The 23,355-nt window shown below is 45.7% G+C and overlaps 2 protein-coding genes across 3 annotated transcripts in view; both read right to left on the reverse strand.

The window, feature by feature from the left end:
* Nucleotides 1–912: 912 nt before the first annotated feature.
* mcmdc2 (minichromosome maintenance domain containing 2) lies at nucleotides 913–9,767 on the reverse strand. Its single transcript, XM_056299712.1, has 14 exons — nucleotides 9,404–9,767; nucleotides 8,124–8,254; nucleotides 7,753–7,812; nucleotides 7,359–7,554; nucleotides 7,027–7,149; nucleotides 6,782–6,883; nucleotides 4,948–5,076; nucleotides 4,483–4,720; nucleotides 4,123–4,328; nucleotides 3,770–3,936; nucleotides 2,217–2,396; nucleotides 1,977–2,119; nucleotides 1,500–1,609; nucleotides 913–1,079 (listed from the first exon to the last, which is right to left on the reverse strand). Exons 1-14 carry the CDS (start codon nucleotides 9,504–9,506, stop codon nucleotides 913–915), a joined length of 2,055 nt encoding a protein of 684 aa, XP_056155687.1. The 5' UTR covers nucleotides 9,507–9,767.
* Nucleotides 9,768–10,839: 1,072 nt separating this feature from the next.
* sgk3 (serum/glucocorticoid regulated kinase family member 3) overlaps nucleotides 10,840–23,355 on the reverse strand; it is a 16,031-nt gene continuing 3,515 nt past the window's right edge. The window contains exons 2-17 of one of the 2 annotated variants that reach the window (XM_056299066.1): nucleotides 21,935–22,134; nucleotides 21,182–21,265; nucleotides 20,564–20,636; nucleotides 20,258–20,333; nucleotides 19,903–19,978; nucleotides 17,873–17,922; nucleotides 17,615–17,672; nucleotides 16,844–16,927; nucleotides 16,620–16,751; nucleotides 14,228–14,340; nucleotides 13,704–13,740; nucleotides 13,127–13,213; nucleotides 12,480–12,575; nucleotides 12,030–12,185; nucleotides 11,673–11,762; nucleotides 10,840–11,503 (exon numbers count right to left, since the gene is read on the reverse strand). In XM_056299066.1, coding sequence (XP_056155041.1) covers nucleotides 11,333–11,503; nucleotides 11,673–11,762; nucleotides 12,030–12,185; nucleotides 12,480–12,575; nucleotides 13,127–13,213; nucleotides 13,704–13,740; nucleotides 14,228–14,340; nucleotides 16,620–16,751; nucleotides 16,844–16,927; nucleotides 17,615–17,672; nucleotides 17,873–17,922; nucleotides 19,903–19,978; nucleotides 20,258–20,333; nucleotides 20,564–20,636; nucleotides 21,182–21,265; nucleotides 21,935–22,012 — 1,461 coding nt within the window. In that variant the 5' untranslated portion in view covers nucleotides 22,013–22,134 and the 3' untranslated portion in view covers nucleotides 10,840–11,332. Of the gene's footprint in view, nucleotides 11,504–11,672; nucleotides 11,763–12,029; nucleotides 12,186–12,479; nucleotides 12,576–13,126; nucleotides 13,214–13,703; nucleotides 13,741–14,227; nucleotides 14,341–16,619; nucleotides 16,752–16,843; nucleotides 16,928–17,614; nucleotides 17,673–17,872; nucleotides 17,923–19,902; nucleotides 19,979–20,257; nucleotides 20,334–20,563; nucleotides 20,637–21,181; nucleotides 21,266–21,934; nucleotides 22,138–23,355 lie in introns of both variants that reach the window. The other variant, XM_056299065.1, reaches the window with a different exon arrangement.

Raw genomic sequence — 23,355 nt, forward strand, 5'->3', positions numbered from 1 at the left:
TAGACGGAAATTGAATTTTTGACTTTTTCAATGGTCTAGCTCTATTTTCTCCGACACAGTAACATACATTTAGATTCTGACACTTCTGCAGCCATCCCCCTGTTAGCTTTCTTTCGATACCAAGATTATGTATATGGCCCTTGTGATTGGGGAGATATTCTATATTTATTGTGGGCATGTCATTTCGAGCAGGAAATCTGAAAAATAGGCCTGAAATGCCTTCTAAAAGTCACAAAATATATTTTTTTAACATGTCAACCACCCTAGAACGTCTTCAATAGGTCCCCTCTTACCAAAAAGATATGTTGACAGCTTCTACCCAAACATGGCCACAAAAGTGTTAACGGAAGCACTTTTCAGGATTGGCCCCCTGACTATCAACAGAACAACTAAATCACCAGCATAATGACCAGCAACTGTTCTGCCCCCGTGTTACAGCTGACTGTATGGAAGACTTTAATGTGGAGTTCTCAGCCACATCGGTGATCAGGTCCTTGTCCTTTTGGAAACTGACCCTCCCTACCCTATGATGACCAGGACCATTTACTAAAATTTCAAAATTGTTGCCAGGAAAATGTCACAATTCAATCTGAATAAATCTAATTTAATCAAAAACGAATTCTGATTGTTTTTGTGTTTCATATCATTTAATACAAAATATAATTTAATACGTAGGGGTTTTGTTTTTAAATACTTAAATCCCTCTTTGCTGTTTAGCAGCATTTAACCCCCCCCCCCCCCCGTATCTTACAGAAACAAAATAGTGTTAACTTTTTCCACATTTTTTTACTATTAAAACAAATTTGGAATAATCTTGACTAGAGAGCTGAATATCCTACTCACGGTATATTGGAGCACAGTTTGAATGCCTTTGTGTCTGCTACCTATATATTTTCAAGCCCGGTATTGTTCCTACTCCTCTGTGATGTATGTGTCTGCCCCGGGTGCGAAGGCGTAGATGAAGTGCAAGACGTTCTGGTGGAGTTGCTCCAGGGCCTGGTCTCTCCTGGCCAAGTCCACCAGATCCCGCAGGTCACAGGGAAACACTGCGTCAGGTGGAATAATGAGAGCAGAGGCCCCTGCAGGAAGAAGCAGCCGTCACCAGACCAAGCCTTCAGAAGATGTTGGCCTACATAGGATGATTTTTTTGTTGTTGTTGCTAATAACTATAATCCATAGCACCAACATCAAAGACTTGCATAACTGAATTTAACTGTCAGCCTTGCTGCCTGTCCAGGGTGTCTCCCTGCCTGCCGCCCAATGGCTGCTGGGATAGGCTCCAGCATCCCCGCGACCCTGACAGCAGGATAAGCGGTTTGGATGACGGACGGATGGATGGTCAAATATTGTTGCTTTTTTTTTGTGTTACATAAACTATAACTATAAACTGTTGCAGATTATGCAAAATAAATTGTATCCAGACAGACATGGACATTATAAGGCACATGTTGAAATACATGGTGTCAAACGTTGGGAGGTGTGGAAGGGGAATACTGTACCGTGTCTGAAGGTGATAGAGTTCTCACACAGAAGCACAGCAATCAAGGCGTCTTCCTCTAGTACCTTCGTTCTTAGGCTCAGCTTGCAGTGGGCCTCAGCCAGTGAGATTCTAAGACAAAGCAGCACTCAAAGCATCCTTTACAATTATTGATGTAACGTTTCTTTTTGTGGAAAGAAGAGTGATCAGTAAAAGGGTATTCATATACCACATCTGCATCTATATCTATAGCTTTACTTTGACATAAAATAGGACATTACATTTCCAAACGCAAAATATAAATTTGGTAAGGGCAGAATTCAAATGTACTGTAAAACGAAGCTAAGTGCGCCACCTTGTGGAAGATAATACCACTGCACGTATGATTCATGGTGAAGGTTGTTTTTTGAGCAAATTTAGAAGAAATCTCTAATGAAATATAATTAATAAAAGAAATTTAAAAAAAAACTCTAACCATAAGTTTTGGTAAAGGCCTTACAGAAGTTTGACGGAGGTCACAGACACCTTGACACCCTGGTTCTGGACTGATCGGACCCTCCGGCTGGCCATGTAGTACCCATGGATCATCTTCTCTGCCCCAGAACTCAGCTCTACTTGCAACCCACGTGCATGGGCAAGGAGCTAGAAAAGAATTTTGGGGACTTACATAATGCGGTAGCAAAAATCCACCAGTGTGAACTGTAACGGAAGACTGTAAAAAAAAAAGAGTTGTGTTTACCTCCTTAAAGTCTTGCGTCGGAAACCTATTATCGGATGAGTAGAGGGGCTTCCCTGGCTGTACCGCTTGTCTGATAGTGTGGACAGTCTGGGCGAGCAGGGCTTTTTCTGCCATTGTGTCACGACACTGGATCACCAGGCCAAAGGCCTCCGCCAGCTGAACAGACACCGGGCCCATTTCCTGCTCACAAAAGCAATTGGGGATCATAAACATTCCTATGTTGATACTGAAGCCAGTTCCAAGAATGTTTTCATCTGTTGAACTCATCTGTAGATTGGACCAAGTGTTTGACACCATTCTACTTTATACCATAGCTTGGGACAATTTTAAGAGAATGAATGTGTCATTACTATAGCAGCACAATGCATTGTCTGCTCTATATTGGCTCTGAGGAAATATAGATGCATTGTCTATTCTCAAGGGCTCTGTTGGGAGGTAACTTTTTTTCTCTGCGCAAGACCAATTAACCACTTCCTCCTGGGAAAGTAAATTGTGTCTCCAGTTCCTGTTTTGCCCCAAATTGCCTACCAACAGCACTAGAGTGGACTGAGGTTTTACATTTTTTGAACTCATAACACATTGTCCTAGACAATCTCATTGTACTGACATTGTGCAGCACACAATGGGGAAATCCCAACAGTCGGCAATGAATTCAGAGCCCTTTCCATCTCTCAAATCTATTCTAATTTTGTTCTATGAAAATCCCCATCCCTCCAACCCCCCCCATCATCAGCAGCAGTCATTCAGGGTCGAGTATGATTGTCCTCCTTCTAGGTCTTTGTGGGTATCCTTGCGGGAGGACGCCTGTGTACGACAGCTTTTTACGTGGAGTGGCTGATATGCCTGCAGCCACCACACGGTCGTTGGCAGGGGGTGGCCAGAGTCCAATTGCATGGAGAACCAAGACGATTGGGGACCACTCTCTGTTGCAGCCTTCATCCACCTTCACTGGCATTGTAACCTGGAGACATCTTCTGCCAGTTCCGCCATTGAGGTCTTTGTTGGATCGCGCTTCGTCTGGAACCTCCTCCTTGAGCTGTCCGCCTTGGGTGACCCTACCAGGAGCCAAGCTCCAGACGGCATAGCTCTTAGGATCATTAGTACACGCAAGCTTCTCCACCACGACAAGGTGGCGATCCAGGGGAAGATTACAAACACACTATCTTTCATCTTTCTTTCACACACTATCTTTGTTGAAGTTTGAAAGCACCGATCATTCTCCCTGGCCTTGTTATGCCTGTCATGTGACATTGAGGCAATATTAAGTAATAGTCCAGCTGACTAAAGGTGTGAACTGAGAAATAAGAGAGGCTGCATGTGAAACCAAGAGGTTGTCTTTTAGAATAGTTTTTAGAATAATTCTTTATAAATGCTGGTTGCTACTTGACTGGAAATATATCGAAAAAGCAAACTGACTATGAAGTGTGTCCAAATACAGCAAGTGTGCTTTTCAAAAGACTAATTTTTTTCTGGAGGAAGACCCCTGGACCCCAAGCCTGAGTGATCTCCTCATGTGTGCTGCTATTTTACTTCACTGTTATGTTTACACCCACCACTGTTCCCAGCACAGCACAATCTACTCTGCCAGACCGCCGTGAGGCATCCATGGAGTTTGACAGGGCCCAGAAACTGCACTGGACTGGGAAGGAGAGCTGCTGGTCAGCTTCCTCACCATACTTTTTCCCTGGGATGAACACAGACACTGTGCGACTCTCAAGAACTGAAAGACAACGTCAGAGGACATTTTATCAGTGGGCTCCAAGCTGCATAGAACAGATAAAGACCTGCACAGAGAGCTATATCCTCCTACTATCTCAAGTGGTGGTTCTGCCTAAAACGTTTTCAATCCTCACAATAAGCATTCATAATGTCCATTCTAACATTATTAACCACTGTAACGCTCTACCTGACTGAATTGCATCCAGCTTGTCCTTTCTATAGCAGCTTAAGTCTCCCAGCATGCAGATGCCACCAGTGGCCAACAGGGCAGAGCCAGCATGGATGTTGGCAGTGCCCGTGCCATGTTCATCCTGGGAGAGAGAAGCGAACATCTCCCCTGAGGCCTGATGCCTGACCCCACGCCCTGCCAGACCCAAACCGTACGCCATTAGCCTAACACACAAGCACAAAATAAGCAACAGTTATTATTGACAGTTCCTTACAAGAGAGTAACATGGACAACAGGAAAAATTCAATATCTACTGTGCCAAAAAAGAAAAGAAAAAAGGAGTCCCAAGTTTGATCATTTAGAACACAGAACACTAACCTCTCTAGTATAAGAGTGTCAGTGGTAAGGACGAGCAGGTCCAGGCAGTGAGATGTATCCGTTTTGTCTTCTTTGGTCTGGACCAAGCTGAGCAGCAGGCCAAGCTTCAGGGTGTTGTACAGGCCTGGAGGAACCACAGCTGACCCAAAGAATTTGGCCACCATGGCAGCGAACCGCCAGGGAGAACAGGCTGTGGCGTTCAATAGAGCCTGGAAGTTGTCGCTTACCTTATGAGGATCTGTGGGGGTGTTTTTGGAACATGGTTGGTGCTTTAACACTGCTAAAATACACAATACTGTATACAAAAATATATAGCTGTTGAAGCGTCGTAATTAATTTTGACAAATATTATCAAGGGCATATTCTTAAGCTATTACAATTAAGTGCACACATTATATCTGCTGAGCAGCTGGTATTTCTGCAGACTGAAAGCAGGAAGTAATGAGAGCTAATTTAGGCTCTTACACTCTTGCTCCCACGGTTGAACATTATTAGCCTCTACACTCCAGGTAATATTAGGCCACTGGTGCACATGCGCAGGAATGCCCAGTACCCTGTAGAGCCGGCCGATTCTCATCGAATTACACAGCTCGTCTATGCGAGGAAGGGAAACAAAAGCAGTAACACTCAGAGGGGTTGTTCTGTCCTGTCTGGTGATTATTGAAGAAACATGTATGCCACCTACACACCACTGCCAAGAGAAACACAGAGCGAGACCTTCCGAACAAAGATTCCTCTGTGCACAAATCGCACAGGCAGCTAATGAGTGTTCCTTGCACTTATTAACATATATGTTTAGTAACGGGAGCCCCGTGTATTGAATTCCTCCTTAAGACTGGGTCAACAGAATATGCTAATTCTGGTACTGAGATTTGCTGGTCTCGCCGGGGTAATGGCTGGACACTGTTATTAGAGGGGACAGGAACACCTAATATCTCACCGAGGAGCACTGTGCATGGCTAGCTACTCAAAGATCTATTTATTTGAACTCTCCCCCACTCGATTTTGTGTTCCTAAATGAGCCTCATTTAGAAAGCCAGTGAAAATTGATGACAAACTTCAAGACATCTGACTGCCAGTAAATAGAGGCTATTACAGCTTCATAACTCATAATCGAGGGTGAATACAACACAAAAGAACAATTACACATTTAGTGAACAAAGGATATGAAACTCGCCTTAATTTATGCACTTGGTCTGAAGATACAATCGAGATATTTTTGGACCTTCTGCATTTTACATCTACCTAAATATGTTCTTGAATATTTTAACTTGCTGCTGGAACTATCCTAACCCAAACTTAAAGCTTGAAACAGAGAAAAATAGCTTATATTTGTCCAAAAAATTTAACAGTTGAAAAAAAACTATTATTATTTATTTTTCCTTAATATATGTTCTGTGTATGGTGTGGAGCATGATATCAAATACAATGCTAGTAAGAGTGTTGTCCTGATCTGCAGAACTAAAGAGGTCAATTATCAAAAATTTCATGATTTTAAACTGTCAGATAAATAATCTTGGGGTATGTAATAAGGTGTAATATCTTGGACATTACATTACTGAACAAACGACAGACGATGATATTTAGAGGCAATGCCGCATGATGTATGCACAAGCAAACACTCTCATGCAAGTTTGGTATGTGTTCAGGTAGTGTGAAGATGTCTCTGTTCAGAGCATATTGTACACCACTTTATACTGCACACCTGTGGTCAAACTACAAAACAGCAAGCTTACAGAGACTTCGAGTAGCTTATAATGATGCTATGAGAATACTGCTAAAAAGACCTAGATGTTGTAGTGCAAGTGAAATGTTTGTGGCTGCAGGAGTCAACACTTTTCAATCTCATGTATAAATTTATTTGCCGGCTCAGTGACTGACAATGTAATCATCATGAGTTTAACGAATATAAGATTCAGTGCCACACGCTACCAATCCTGGCAGTGGGACCACTGGTATAGCTGCCTCATTGTAAGACACTGATTTGTTCCTTTTATTGTGTTTACTCTATGTATTGTCTTGGGTTTATCTTTCACCAGTGGTTCTTATCTTTTATGGCTTTTTAAAAAAAAATTTTTTTACCATGTCTGTCTGTTATGGACCCTGAGCCTGCAATAAAGTTTTGAGAGTTGAGGTGACTTTAGTCTCAAGATACATGCAAAGCTCAATTCTAATTTATTGTGTGATCCCCTTGGGAAAATTCTCTTTCTGCTTGCCTCCCTTCATGGGGGTCACCTGCATAAAATTGTATAACGAGCCAGGGCTTATGTCTTGTGAAACATCTGAGATGTGGACCTACCTCTGAGAAACAGGGTGACAGATTGGTTCCGCAGTGAATTTTGTGGATGGGCACACAGGACATCCAATGCTTGGACATGGATCAGCGCCACCAGTTGTTTGTCTGTCACCACATACCAACATGGACACACATGTACACAGACACACATAAACAGACATAAACGCAATTTTGCAAACACCTTCTACCCAGTTACCTATTCAGGAAATGTTGGTAAGAACATGGTCAATAAACAGTGTCAAGCTGACCTCCCAGTACTCTGAACTTGACATCTTCTTTAAGGGGAAAACCACAAATGAGACAGATGAAGTCATTTCTCACAGTGGCCGACTCAGTAGCTCCAGGAGCATGAACCCGGATGTAGTTGAATCCTAAAAGGCAGTATCAGCAAAATGTGAAGTCTGTGGAGCCAATTTTGACACCAAGATAACCTCTGTATACTAGCTACTATTAAAACAGAACAATAACAACTAACAGAAAGCAAATATGATAAAACATTCACAGCTTTCTCCACAGTTGCTGCTTTTAGTAGAATCAACTGCAAAGAGAGAATACGTTTCTTTTGTCAGAAGGGCAGTACCTGAAGAGTTGGGGCAGTCAAAATCAGTGCAGAGGAATCTGGCCCCCCGGGTGTAGTTAGTGACCCTAGTCAGGGCGATGACCAAGCCCTCCATGGCAAGAGGTCTCATGGGACCATACCCACGAGGGAAGGAAGACAGGTCCAAGGTGTAATCCGGAAATGGTGGCAGGTGTGTCAACTTCACAATTATATTCACCTCAGTTTGAGCAAGCAGATGACAGAATATAACAGCACTGAATTAATAATTCAAGTAGGGCCTACCCTTCCTTGGAAATGTAGGCAGGATAGAAAGGGCATATATACTGTGAGAATAAACAAAAATTAGCTGACATTCATCAGAGATATTTATGGTGTCAGTCACCATGAGGAGGCGACAAACACAAACCATCCATACCTGATTTTCTGTGTGTATCTTTTCAATGAGGGAAAGCGTCTTAATTGAAAGGAAGCACACCTGAAAAAGGTCAGAATCTCTCACATCAACTGGGCTCTACCATACAAAGATAGACAGTTTATTGTCCTCAGGGAAGAATTTATTCTCTCTGAATTGGTGCAATTACTTACAAATCGACACATAACTCCGTAAGTCAGACATCACACTGTACTACAGTAATACATATGAACAAACAGAGACATAACACCGTAAACCAGACATTACACTGTACACGTGACAGACATAATGTCATACATACTGACATCAACGTTAACCCTGAATAGCAGAGGGGACAAAACGATGGCGAAGGTGCCCCCACACTTATTACTTACAGATCGAAAAAGGGCTGTGGCTGTCAGCGGGTCATGCAGGACACAGTCACCCAGTCTAGGGTCCAACTCCATCACGTCAGCTGGGTTCACACTGACGCAAAACCTGTAGACCGCCTCATTCTGCTGGGGGTCTGGAGGGGCCGGTGGGCCGGTGGGGGATAGAATCACTTTATTTTTCCGGACTGAACGTCGTGTGCAGTGTTCAATTTGACGCGAATAAACAAAATGTAATGAATTCAATTAATATGTTGTGCTAAGAAATCATACTCGTGAACTGATTCAACTTTCTGTGATCTACTCATTAACAGCCATCCAGCCATCCATCCATTATCCAAACCGCTTATCCAACGTAGGGCCGCGGGATGCTGGAGCCTATCCCAGCAGCCACTGGGGCGGCAGGCGGGGAGAGACACCCTGGACAGGCCGCCAGTCCATCACAGGGCCCAGTCATCTCAGTTACTTATGAACGCCTATAACGTCGGTACAGACACCTTTACTATCAACGCTATAATCCCACACGGCTCCTGGAATCTCGCCGCTCGTTGTGCTGCACCGTTTGTGCCGTCCATTTTGCTCCCTGGCCCCCCACAGTGGGGTGGCAGCTGCCACCTCTGGGACACAGTCTTGACACCCCCTGTTGCCACCCCATTTATAAATCAGATAATATGTTTTTAAAGTATATTTTATGTACATGCATGGTGAAGGTCAATGAGACCCGCACCAAACTCATCTCAAACAGAAGTCGCCGATTTGGAATCCCCCCTCCCCCCTCACAGGCGCGGATCTACAGGGTGGCAACAGGGGTGGCAGCTGCCACCTCCGGGACACAGTCTTGCCACCCCAGGGTAAAATCTCTAGATCCACCACTGCCCTCAAGCAATTCCCCCAGTTCACACCATGCTTCACTACAGATAATATACTCATATTAACGCCAATGTAACCGGTTATTTTGTTGCCCGGTGCGGGATTCGATACGCAGTGTACTGCACCACAAGGCGACGTCACTAGCTGCTCGGCTAAAGGGTCAGACCCGTTAGCTAGGGGCTAACGTGTCTTATTAGTAGTTTACAGCGCTAATATGCTTTACGACTATGCTTGTCTTGAGTTTCTGAGTTAAACAGATACGTCACACCCGGACTGTGTGAAAGCTAAGCTAAGCTAGCTAGCTAGCTGGTTGGCCGGACGAATCTAACCGACTAGCTTAACCCCAAATGTAACGTTAGCCACATAAGCAGACGGTTAAACCGGTCCGTTTCTTTCTTTCTTTCTAGAGTTTTTACCGTTGAACTGCTCGCAGTCCTCGGCAAGTTTGAGAAGACCGCCGCTTCTGTCCAGATAGGAAAGAACCGATTCTTTTAACGACAGACGCGCGTCCGTTTCCATGTTGCCCGGGCGACAGGTGCGCTAATCAGTCAAAATAACCCGGGCGACAGGTGCGCTAATCAGTCAAACTAACCCGGGCGACTCCCACGGTCACCATGGTGACCAGTCCTCCGCCCCCGGACTTCCGTTTTAATCCATCTTTAATAATGTAAACTACTAATAAGACACGACAGACGCGCGTCCGTTACCATGTTGCCCGGGCGACAGGTGCGCTAATCAGTCAAACTAACCCGGGCGACTCCCACGGCCACCGTGGTGACCAGTCCTCCGCCCCCAGACTTCCGTTTGAATCCATCTTTAATAATGTAAACTAATAATAACACCCGTTAGCCCCCATCTAACGGGCCTAACCCTTTAGCCGAGCGGTTAGCGCTGTTGCCTTGTGGTGCAGTACACCCGTATCGAATCCCGCGCCGGGCAAGAAAATAACCGGTTACAATAAGAATCTTATTTTATATCAATTCTCCTGTTTTTTTTTGTTGTTTTTTTGCCAGCGTGTCACACACACACACACACACACACACACACACACACACACACAGCTCATTTGTTTTTCTACAATTTTGAGGGACCCCCCCCCTCATGGACTACATCGATTCTCTAAAGCCCCCTAACCCAGTGTTTCCCAACCCAGTCCTCAAGGACCCCCCCTCCCTATCCTGCGGATCTTCTTCGCAACCCTGAATAGGTTACCTGTTTGTAGTTATCCAACCAATCAGCAACGAATCGCGTCAGACGCCGCACGCCTTGCATAATTAAGTGCTGCGAGATGATTGGCCGAGTAAGGTACAAGCGGGGCCGCCTACGCAGGGTTACAGTGAAAATCTGCAGGATGGGGGGGGGGGGGTTCCTTGAGAACTGGGTTGGGAAACACGAATACAGACATGGGCGTGCCCACGCACGCGCACGCACACACGAAAGTTGGATCCCTTGGATTTTAGGAATGTCTCCCTTTTATTTTGCTGCAGTGCAGTGCAGTGCAGTGCAGTGACTGGCAGACCGGAGCAGCGCTGTATACAAGCTGGCATTTCTAATTGCTGATTACAGCCACGATGAGCCATTGTGTTAATTCAGCGAGATGGAAAAAAAAAAAACAGAAAATAATGACCACAAACTAAACAACGAATACAAACAAGAGCATTGTCAAATAGGTAAGGTCACTGAAAAAGGGGACACCATTATCTACATGTTTTGTTTTTTTTTGTACAGAAAATGCATGGAAATGACAAACAAAAAAAGGTTTCATCCAGTGACCTCTCAAGTAGTCCCAATTTCCAGCTAAACGCATGCTCGATGAATAAAACAGCTCTTTTCAGTAAATAACGATAACATGTTACCATGGACAAACAAAAGGTTTTTATTTGTCAAAGGGGGACACCTGGTGAGAGCGACTCGTGTTCTGTGAGCTGTTTAAGCCACTTTTGAAAACATCTGCAATGTGGAGGACAGATGTCATTTAAGTGGCAATATTGGTTCAATGTTAAAGAGTTATTAAGGCTTTTTTTTTTTCCAAAGGCGAGGAACCACTTTAACCACATCGACGTGAAGCCGAAACTAATACATCTGTAAAAGTGGTCCCCATTGCTTAAAAATATAATATGTTATATAAATACAAATTGGTAAAAAATAAAGATTTTTTTTTTGACACACTTTTTTTTGCCCCCACCCACCCCCACCCCACCCCCAATTGTTTCTGAAGTGCTGTCTCCTCTTAAATGCTTGCTTTGGCTTCTGACAATGGGTCAATCCACGGCATGAATTCTTCCCTTTCAGTCAAAAGACGTTAAAACGGGTTAAGGCAAATTTATGAATTCCTGGAGAAAGTTTCATAGGAAGGAGTCATCTGAAGGCGGGGCATAGGAAAAGCCCAGAAAGGCGTCGTCTGCCTCCATTACACTGGCGTTGACTATCGAGTGATCTGGAGTCCAGCAGACAGAGTTGGGGACCGTTTCATCCGTAAACTCGGGGTCAAAGTTCGAGATATCATAAGGAGTGCTCTGTAATAATGTAAGGATAAAGATGATGTTAATATATGTTCTATATACACACAAGACAAAATGCATTATGAGGCAAATTTGTAATTTGTGATATTGGGCTATACAAATAAAATTGACATGGCTTGTCCATATAAGATATATGAGGGATGAAAGGATGAAAAGCATTTACCACATTGGGTGTAAACGGGGGAGGGATCTTCTTCTGTTCGAGGTCATCCCAGTTGATGGAGAAGAAAAAGTTGTGCCCCTTGATTTCATTCTGAAAACAAAGGCCAAACGACCGATTATAAACCAAAAAATGAATCTGCATTTATCGATGTTAACTTGAGTGAATAAAGTACATTTAGTCAGAAATGTATGTATGTAATGGGCCTCTTTATGTCGACACGGTGCACTGATGTGCATTTCCACCAGGGGGAAACCAAGCGATGACGCTCTTATGTTTATCTCCACTCGTAGTATTGGTCGCTTGGCTTCCAGCCCCAGACAAGCCCACAGTTGAGACACGGTGACTAATTCCACTTACAAAGTCATCCCTGGACCCCAGCCTGTGAGTGCCATCTTTCTCCAACAGGGCCTGGAGGAGAGACCACGCTGTGCTGGATGCACCGGGACGCATCACCAGCTGCTTGTGGAGGATGTTGTCATACATCTCATGTGTGTCCCTGCTGTAGAATGGCGGCTAATAAAAGGACAGAAAATATCGTAAATGCAAACGAGTGAGCATGACAGCGACATACCCATCCTATCGATACCCAATCGGTGAGCGCTTACAAGAGCTATTCACATTTCTGTACACTAAATTTATCATGCACTTCGTGAAGCTTAAAAAAAAAAGAAAAAAAACCTTGTTGTTGCTGATTGCACAAAGTAAGCTAAACAATTGGAGGGATGTTTGAAGAACAAAAAAGTTAAAAGGTTATTACTCAACTCAATAAAAGCATCTGCTAAACCAAAGTGTAAATCGTAAACTCACAAGGCCAAAGAGCATTTCATATAGAACTGAGCCCAAACACCACCAGTCCACTGTGTTATCATAGGGCTGCTTCCTCAGGACCTCTGGAGCTAGGTACTGCATAGTAAGACAGAGAGAAAATATGACAAAATATAAACTTCACCTGAGAGTTTTTCAATTCACAACTCAATAAAACCTAATGGAGGTTTATGTAACTATAGTCCATAAATATATTTAGGCTCCAGCATCCTCGCGACCCTGAGAGCAGGATAAGTGGCTTGGCTAATGGATGGATATTTTTAATTTTTTTTTCTCCAACCAATGTTAAGCGAAGTACACTAGAAGTAACAGAGGGTTAACGTAACACATTTCACTTCAGAACACTGCCTCGTTCAAAATGGTGTAATCTAAAATGAATTACATTTATCTCGTCAACCTCTGGTTTCTGTCTTAAACAAATGCCTGTTACCTATTAAACAATTAACAGCCACAGCCTGTGACAAAGACTCACACTTGTAAAATGATTAGCCAGTTTTATTTCAAAAACATATCGTTAATAATTCTCAGTTTGACACTAAAGGTGACACTAAGGGGGCGGGGGGGGGGGTACATTGTCACAACACTTTCCGTAACCAGAGAGAAAGAAACTCTGCAACTCGATGTGATACCTCGGGTGTCCCGCAAAAGGTGGATGTGGTATCAGTTTGGGAAATGCCCTCTTTGCACAGTCCAAAGTCTGTCAAAACTATGTGCCCCTGTAAAAAGAGAGGAGACAGGGACATTTTTAGACAGCGTATGCCACACAAGCAGCTCATTATCCCGGGGGACTGAGGAATCTATTGTTTAGGTGGAATGTCGGCCGTGGCGTTAGCCCCCTCGCTCGGCTCCCCGTTTCCTCACTCCCTCAATGGACCCAGCCAGCAAAAGCAATGGCGGGACCTAATCCAATCACATTACATTCGCTCCAGCCAAAAGATGAATAAATGAATGAAACGACACCTTGTCGATGGGGAATACGCGCTTGGAAAATGACGAGCCGTTTTGCAGGATGTCTTGTGCGACGACTCTGCAGCGAGTGTTTAGCTCGGTTTGTAATGATCTATTCAAAAACCAATTTCATATCGCAAAGTTTGTCTTTGAATTTATGAAGATTAGGACTACGGCCAAACTAGTCATTTGTGTTAAGTGATGTCACGCTGCGGTGAACAACAACGCCAGTCATCGAGTTAAACAAAAATGACTTACTTCGTAGTCGAGGAGGATATTTTCTGGCTTCAAGTCTCTGGAAAATCAAACAAAAAAAAAACAAATGAATCACAACAATACATCAGCTCTTGACTCATGACAAAGTCGATTAAATCTTGAACGATACGGATATTCACTAATGTATTATGAGAAATTCGCTTGCAAAAGAAAACTGGATTCACGTGCTGGCTAATCCGCAAATTTTACACGTGCAAGCATGACTGCAACTGACATGTGACCCAACGAGAATTAGTCCCACTACTCAGAAAGGGCACTTGTTGGGATATTCTCAAAGATCTGTCGCATCTGAGAACAGATTTTTTTTTTTGCTGGTTTGATCGTTCAGATTTTGAGGATGTTCAGCTTGAGTGTATGCGCCATTGTTCTTTATTTTTTTACATCGACACCAAGCAAAGTGAAGCCAAACTAAGACTAGGGGAATAAACACACATGACTACTTTCATGTGCATGGACACACAAAGACACACACACACACAGGAGCACACAGCAACAGACACACAAACCTGTAAACGATGTTGAGAGAATGCAGGTATCCCAGTGCGCTGGCCATTTCGGCGATGTAGAATTTCGCTCTCGGTTCCGGAAAGGTCCGCTCTCTTTGAAGGTGGAAGAAAAGCTGAAACGAAAGGGTCCAGTTAGCCAGCCTCACAGCGTTTTGTACCAGCATACTAAACAACGTCGCAAAAGCCAAGGAATTGGTGCCGACATGGCCGAGTGGATCACACGTCCGACTCCTGCATTGTCTGCAAGCTCCACTTCATGAATGCATGCAACTCAACCGGACTAAGCAGCGCTTTTACCCCAAAACTGATTTAGCCAGTCACCCGTACCTCTCAAATGAGGGGGGGGGGGGTTACAATATGGCCACATGACAGAAAATTGTCACTTGTCCAGGTTTCAAACGAGAAAGAAAACATTCAGAGCTGCCTACTAATAACGCTTTGTATTCAAGTAGTTCTCATATTTGTCATGACGAACTCCAAGAAGTAGAAGTACTGTGATGTATGCGGCGCTTCCACCAGCATTTCATGGTATGTATAGAAACACCTGGAAATATTTCCATAAGGTAATAGTGGCCTCCACTGCAGATGCAGCCAGGGAGTATTTACTGTAATTTGTGAAGTCCAACAACCAGTTGAAGTCCTTCAGGCTGGAAACAGTAACTCCAAATGTATTGGCGGCAAACAGATCCAAGCAGGTTGTCTGCGTAACTCATGTCATGCTTTTGTAATAATACAGACGAACTGCCTTGAAGGATAATCAGGAATCAGGAACACTTTATTTGTCATCTCATTTCCTGTACTTCTGTACACGAAATGAGATGACATATCGTTTCCCCCAGCCCGCAGCAGTGCAACACAAAGACAAAAACACATATCCCAAAACTACAAGGACTTCAAAAAACACATACTAACTAACACATATATCTAAATCAGGGGTGCCCGACTCCAGGCCTCGAGGGCCGCAGTGTCTGCGGGTATTTGTTCCAACCTTGCACTACACCACCTGATTTAACTAATTAGCTCACCTCTTGGACCAAGGGGGGAAAGGAATTAGTTAAATCAGGTGGTGTAGTGCATGGTTGCAACAAATACCTGCAGACACTGTGGCCCTCGAGGCCTGGAGTTGGGCATCCCTGATCTAAACTAACACCAAACTATAAATAAATAAATAAATCACTGTCCAAGGGAATGAACGCCAGCCAAAATGACTGTCGGAACTGCCGGTCTGCATGGGCTAGCAGTTAGCTTAGCCTGCCCCGCTTCCGCATCCTGTCAGACCGCCCTTGGGCAGGAGCCATGGTCCTTGGGCCCACCGGCTGCAGCAGACCAGGCTCCCTCAGCCGATCCAACGCCAACTCTCCCGGCCAGACACCCTCGACACACCTCCCCACGACGACACCAAAAACACCACAGCCAACGCCAGGCGAAGCCGCCGCCAGACCGCCCTCGGTGTTATCGGAACTGCCGGTCTGCGTGGGCTAGCAGTTAGCTTAGCCTGCCCTGCTTCCGCATCCTGTCAGACCGCCCTTGGGCAGGAGCCATGGTCCTTGGGCCCACCGGCTGCAGCAGACCAGGCTCCCTCAGCCGATCCAACGCCAACTCTCCCGGCCAGACACCCTCGACACACCTCCCCACGACGACACCAAAAACACCACAGCCAACGCCAGGCGAAGCCGCCGCCAGACCGCCCTCGGTGTTATCGGAACTGCCGGTCTTGCATGGGCTAGCAGTTAGCTTAGCCTGCCCCGCTTCCGCATCCTGTCAGACCGCCGTCGGTGTTACCTCCTCGGTCGCAGCTCCAGGGAGGGCTGTGGTCCCCGGGCCCACAGGACGCAGCAGACCAAGCTCTCCCAGCTGATCCAGCGCCAGCTCTCCCAGCCATCAATCGAAGACACAAACTTAAACGCAGACGTGGACGAAGACACTGCGTGGACGGCACTGGGTGAGGCCGCCATAAACGTGAGTTCGCGCCGCCATCTTCTCACACCGGAAGCGGAGAGGGCAGTTTACTGAACCACGTGGCAGCTCACACACACACACACACACACACACACACACACAGACGGACAGTGACACACATGGACGGCCTTAGAAAAGCAGGGGGGTTTGAGGTCGCTGGTCTCACTTCGACAAATAGCAGAGGAAGTGAGATGTTCTGTGGAGTAAAACTGTAGTCCGAACCACCTTGCTGTCTTTAATATTAAACTTTCCCTCATCGCCAAAGCGTTAACTAGCTCCTGTAGTACTCCCGGTTGTCCTCCAGCCAGCGCTAACCAAGCCCTGCCGAAGCAGTTCACAACACGTGTCCTGAGCTATTGCTATTCTGGGTGTTCCCCGGCTCTGTGACTCAACGTGGTGCGAGTGTGTTATTCATAATAGTAAAACCACTCACTTCTCCTCCATTGATGAAATCCAAGACGAAGTAAAGCTTGTCTGTGGTCTGAAAGGAATAATGCAAGCCAACCAGGAAGGGATGCTTCACATTCTTCAGTAAAACGTTGCGCTCTGCCATGATGTGTTTTTGCTGTAAAAACAAAAAAAAAGAAAAGCGGCGATTCATTGGGAGCACTGTAGTACATTTATATCAGGGTAGAGGTGATATTTTAAACAAATTACCTCTCTCCTGTTGAGAATGACCTTTTTCTGTAGGACCTTAATTGCATAATACTTCCCGTCGTGTTTCCGCTTGGCGAGAAGGACCTTCATCACAAGGAATAGAAAACACATTGAACAGTCTCAACAGCATGGACAAGAGGCCAAAAAACACAAAACACAATAGTGAGGTGTCTTTAAGACTCACTTCCTTTGTAGAAAAGTCTTTACAAGCAGAAGTAAAACTATTGTGGCCGACACAGAACTCCACACAAACAAAAGTTACTGTCGGTTCAAACGTAGCTTAAAGGGGACACTTTTTTGGGGGCTTTGTGCAGATTTTTGCTTCCACTGATGTTTGCTTTTCTGTTTGTCTACAGGTGCTGTTAGGAACCTTGCCGTCTGTTTTTATTTACTAAAAACTTGTGTTTGCTTTTGTATGTGGACTGTTTGTTTTCTACGGCTGCAGCGTGGGTGAAAGTCCGAGCCAAATTTCCCACTTTTTGGGACAATAAAGTTAATCTCGCATCTTCAAAGTGATTTAAGTGGCTGATACGCGAGGCGAACCTGGAACAAAAAGAGGAAGTCCACGATAACCTTACAAAAGTGACATATTTTTCTCCTTTACTTTGGCTCATTTGATTAGGGACAAAAATGTAATGGCTGTTGAACCAAAATAATACTTGAATGTTATCGTCTTTTGAAATTCTTATGACTGATTTGCACCGACGAACGGTCTCGCGTATCGGCGAGAGGAAAGCCACCAGATTTTGCAAGGTCACGTTGTTCCCCTACCTTTCCGAAACTCCCCTTTCCGATGACTTTAAGAAAGTCGAAGTCGGTAGGCTTGGCACTGAAATGGAGACGAAACGAAAAACGCCAAATTATCAAGGAGAAGAAACCGTACAAGGAGGCCAACGAGAAGCGAAATACAGTCACTGAAAAAAAAAAACAAAAAAAAAAACAAGCTCAACCGGTTCGCGGTTCATAACATTAGACTGGTGGGCGCTGATGGCGAGGCTGTTAAAAAGTGCATGCGAGGATGAAACGTACTGTGGATTTGCAGATGGTCCCAGGTTAATATTTCTCGAGGTAGAGTTGTTCTGTGAAGCAGGACAGAAAACATTATATAAATCAGTGGCTTCGGCGTGACTGAAGGCAAATTCCTGGGAGCACTGAGCAATGATCCACCGACTACGGTCCGTACACCGAAGAACACAGTACCTCCATCAGGGCTACATGGAAATAGAGCGGCGGGCATGTATTTAGTGGCCAACAGGGATACACAGCCAGGTCGCCTGGATACCTCAGCTAGGAATAATGGAATAGGACGCCGGTTCTGTTTTGTGGGTTTTCTTCTCTGAACCGGAGCCCTGATTAAGAGGGACGCCCGGGGGCATTTGTATTGCGCAGCTAGAGGTGGGGCACGCCATCCATGATTGGACTACGACCTCAGATCAGATGAGACAACCCGCCGAATTTAAGCATATTACTAAGCGGAGGTCCATGAATACTGGGATGGCATCCAGTGTTTAACCTGTGCCCCCGTCCATAGGGTTAGTGGTTGTGTCAGGAAGGGCATCCGACGGGAAATTTTGCCAGATCATTATGCGGATTGACAAGACCGCCATCGGTGTTGTGCCCTCACAGGGTACCGATGGAAACTGTCGACTCCGCTGTGGCGACCCCTGGGAAACAGGGAACGAGCCGAAAGGAGAAGAAGAAGGGATACGCAGCTATCAAATTTTTTATTTTTTTTGGATTTTTCTCCCCAATTGTATCTGGCCAATCACCCCTCTCCGAGCCGTCCCGGTCGCTGCTCCACCCCCTCTGCCGATCCAGGGGAGGGCTGCAGACTACCACATACCTCCTCCGATACATGTGGAGTCGCCGGCCGCTTCTTTTCACCCGAGAGTGAGGAGTTTCCCCAGGGGGACGTAGCGCGTGGGAGGATCACGCTATTCCCCCCCAGTTCCCCCTCCCCCCCGAACAGGTGCCCCGACTGACCAGAGGAGGTGCTAGTGCAGCAACCAGGACGCATACCCACATCCGGCTTCCCACCCGCAGACACGGCCAGTTGTGTCTATAGGGACGCCTGACCAAGCCGGCGCTAACGCGGGGATTTGAACCGCCGATCTCTGTGTTGGTGGGCAACGGAACAGACCGCTATGCTACCCGGATGCCCCCACTGCACTAGATTCTTTACATAGACCAAACACCAAGCACCGTTCTAGCCCAATCCTTACAGACAACAATATAGATTTGAGACTTTTCTTGGGTTGAGTTGACAAAAATATTCTAAATTCAAAGTTATGTATACATTTTCCAGTCGTTATCTATTACAGCAATTTAAAAGTCCTTCCTCTCCACCTGCTTTAGACTAAATTCCGACTTGCAATGCGCAGTGCTTGACATTTTAGCAGGGAAATTCTCGGTATTCCAGATTAGCGTCAACATTATAATGTGATAGCAGTGTCTGCATCTGTGCATCCTTTGTTTGTGCCGACAAAGGGGGAAAAAAACATTGCAGAAAACATAGTTATTTAGCTACCTAGTCAAGTCAGATTTATTAATGTAGCTCTGAATAATCAGCCCCAGAGGGCTTTACAATCACATTTACATTCGGTACAATGTACGACACCCCCTATCATTATCCAAAGGAGTTGAACAAGTGCAACTGGACTTGGTATATATCCGTGAAGACGTTTCGCCTCTCATCCGAGAGGCTTCCTCAGTTCGTGCCTTTCTGACTAGACCAAGCTAGTCTGACTGGCTGGCGATGAGACTCAGAATTTCCCCCTATCATTAGTTCCTCGATTAGGATGAGGAGAATCTTCACAGAAAATAAACGTGTCAGGGAAAAAAAATAAAAATGGAAGAAACATCAGGAAGCTCATCAGAGGAGGCACCCTCTTCCAAGACAGATCGGCATGCCGTAAGTGCCGAGTGGACCGAGTAACAAGCGGCAACAGATGTGCAATAACCATCCAATGAGGCACAGAGTGGTTACACACAGCGCAAAGCAGTGCAGACCATTATATACAATCAATAGACAAGTTATAATGAAACCGGCAAAACCTTACTTTGTCATCCTCATCCTCAGATGCATCTGAAAAGTTTTGGGATTTGTCCATCTGCAGGAAAGCTCGCACATCTGGGCTGAAAAGGGGAAAAAAAAAAAAAAAAAAAGGGGACCAAGCGTTCACATGTAAGCAGGTGAGATTGACAAGTGCAACAACCGACAAGTCGGCACTACTTTTCTTCCAGCTTTTCTACCCAATTCATGTCAAGGACAAACAATGTACGGCTGATGTAATTTTATTCGAATTTGGATCTTTTGATTCCGACCATTAACGTCATTCATCTCATAGAGCTCGTTTCTCAATTTGATACGGTCGGTAATCTAATTGGGTGGCAGCAGGAGCATCTTCTACTCACTGTTTGCAGAGCTGAGGATGGGAGACAATTCGCTGGATGAACTCATGTAGTCCGGCTCTTCTCTGCTTGATGAACTCTATTACATAGATACAGGGGGATAACATTGGTATATTGTCAATATGACCGCTGAAGATGTGGTTTACTGACACGCACGCACACAAAATTGCCCGGTCGGCTATCATAAACAACTTAATCTGTCAAATTACTGTGATCTGATTAGTTTGACTGAAGCCTATTCGTGCAGGGATCACATGGTGGGATGGGGGTGGGGTGGGGGGGTGATGCGACTCTTTTGTGAACACTTACCCGGGTCAAAATTGTCTCCAAATATCCTCTTAGCAGGAATTTTCAAGTTCATAGATGGATACTGTTTCCTTAACTGCATTAAAAGACAGAACAAGGATAAGGCTTAATAAATTGCGTAAGTAAAGACTACGGTCACAAGAATTTAATTAGTCGCATTTCTAAATGTCAAGGTCAGAGGTACGACAAGAATACAGTGACAAAACACAAAAATGCAAAACCGGCGGTCCTGAGGTGCAGATGCAACATTCGAAAGATGCTTTTTTTGCACTTCTGGGCAACTAGTTTGTTGGTGCATGTTGCATCTGCATCTCAAGGTTGCTAGTTTTTGTTGTCGTGTGTTATATTTGCACGCCGGAGCTGCTAGTTTTTTTTTTTTTTTGTATTTTGCATCTGCACCTCAGGGCCGAGTTTTTGTGCTTTGCACTTCTGCAGCGAACAAAACGTGAACGATGAAGAGGATTTTTATTAGCGCTGAACTCCAGCTGAGCACATAACCGCGGAGACTTTCATACGATCACTGCTTTACTGTGCTCCTAGGATATCCTGACAAGGGGCCGGTTACCCACAACCTTTAATGTCGGTTTCCTCTCAGCAACACCTAGAGGTTCCTCCACTTACTGTGTTGTAGAGTTTGTCGAACTCCGCGTATCGCCTGAAGACGAACCACTCGTGTCTCCCGACACCGACCATTACTTTGTAAACCTACAAAAAAAATCGGCAAGATGGAGAAAACATTGAGGTGTGACGGCAGCGGGAAATGTGAACATGGTCACATATAACTTATGACACCAGCACGAGCATCACTCATAGTGCCTGACCATTATGATTGGATACCCCCCCCCTTTTTCTCCCTAATTGTATCCGGCCAATTGCCCCACTCTTCTGAGCCATCCCGGTCGCTGCTCCACCCCCTCTGCCGATCCGGGGAGGGCTGCGGACTACCACATGCCTCCTCCCAGACATGTGGAGTCGCCAGCCGCTTCTTTTCACCTGACAGTGAGGAGTTTCACCAGGGGGACGTAGCGCGTGGGAGGATCACGCTATCCCCCCCAGTTCCCCCTCCCCCTGAACAGGTGCCCTGACCGACCAGAGGAGGCGCTAGTGCGGCGACCAGGACACATACCCACATCCGGCTTCCCACCCGCAGACACGGCCAATTGTGTCTGTAGGGACGCCCGACCAAGCCGGAGGTAACACGGGGATTCGAACCGGCGATCCCCGTGTTGGTAGGCAACGGAATAGACCGCCACACCACCCGGACGCCCATTATGACTGAATATTAACCCAGCTTAGCTTCGCTCTTAAATTCTGTTCATTTTACCAGAACTGAATGGGGGGGGGGGGGGGGAGAAAAAAAAGCCTTGCACTTACGGTGTAACGCTTCTTCTTGTCCCTTTGCTCGTTGTGGCAGGGTATGCTGACATTGGGGCAATTGGTTTGCACCTCCATTCTGAGATTCGCCGGAACTTTAGAGGTCAGAGGTCGTAGCGGATCGGTCAGGGGTCCGAGGCTTCAGGGATCCTCCCGGGTAGACTTCATGTGTGCAACTGGCCCATCCCCATCCTGGCTCACTGCTGCAGAGGAGCAATGTGCAAAAATTACTCCTTCTCCCTCTTAAATCGCCGTCTGCGAGCACAACGCTACCCTGACGGTCAGTAAGCGTCAACATACCTGCAAGTATGTACAAATACACTCACATTTCACACACACACACACACACACACACACAGTCTTGGAGGTCCTCGTGTCTTCTGGGGGGGGGATTCCTCAGTGAAGACCGTTGACCGTGACTACACAGACAAACGCATCTAGGATCAGTGATCTGAAACCACCCAGTGGGAGGGCTTGCTTCTCTTACCGCAGCCTCTCTCAGAACCCAAACAGCCATCCCCCCCCCCCCCCTCTGGTGATTCACACGCGCTTTCTACTTCCGCTGCCTATTTCCTACAAATCTCATTCCAAAACTCCATTATTGCAAAAAAATGTGCAGTAATACTTTTAAGTTTCACCAAAAGCACTGACAAATCCATTTTTCACCGCACCTCATCTGTCTTTTTGTTAACTGTTGACAGTACTACCCCCCCCCCCCCCCAGCAGGAAAAGGGTCCAAATTTCTGCAGCCTTGTTCACGGGCATTCATCTGACATACACGAGCAAGTGCACGCGCTGGGTCAGTGATATTTTCCTCTCCCCCCCCCCCCCCCGCCTGTGGAAAGATATTTTCAGATAAGCTTCCAGGGCTCTTTTAAGCCCACGTTACACAATAGCCGTGAAGAATAAAAGTTGCCCTTCTCCGACATTAAGATAAGGAAAGCATGCTGCAACGCCGTAGTCACGAATACCAGACGAATGGTAGGTTACGGCTACGAATCCCAGAGGGGGGAGGGGGTGGGGTGGGGGGGGGGACATAGTTCATCACTATTATGGAGCCCCCTTACAAAGCTCTCCCGAGTGCATCACGTCCGAGAATAACGACTTGCGTCACGTGAACTCGACTGCAGAGGCAAGACACGCTACGACTCTGTACCGTCCCGAGATTAAAAAGTAGTAAAAGCTTTTATTGACGTGGGCTGGATCGAAAAGGAGTCATTATTTCTCCTTTGTCCACGACATCAATCTGGTTTGTTAGGTCATGTCTGTATTTCTTTGACAACAAAGCTCTCTGTCTGTCCCTTTTGGCTTGGTCTCTTTGTTTGACGACAGTGAGGTCAGCCCAGCTTGCTCAATGTCTTTTTCTTCCAGCTCGTGACCTTCTGCCATTCAGAGCCCGTCATTTCACAACTTTCTGTGTG

This window comes from Lampris incognitus, chromosome 19, assembly GCF_029633865.1.
Source record: "Lampris incognitus isolate fLamInc1 chromosome 19, fLamInc1.hap2, whole genome shotgun sequence".
Classification (NCBI taxonomy): Eukaryota; Metazoa; Chordata; class Actinopteri; order Lampriformes; family Lampridae; genus Lampris; species Lampris incognitus.

Coding starts and splice junctions, on each gene's coding strand:
- mcmdc2 (XM_056299712.1), bottom strand. CDS start 9,506: ATGGAAACGGACGCGCGTCTGTCGTTAAAAGAATCGGTTCTTTCCTAT. Junction 5,077..6,781: donor TGTCACCCTGTTTCTCAGAG/GTAGGTCCACAT, acceptor TTCCTCGCATAG/ACGAGCTGTGTAATTCGATG. Junction 3,937..4,122: donor GCTGGATGCAATTCAGTCAG/GTAGAGCGTTAC, acceptor GTTGTCTTTCAG/TTCTTGAGAGTCGCACAGTG.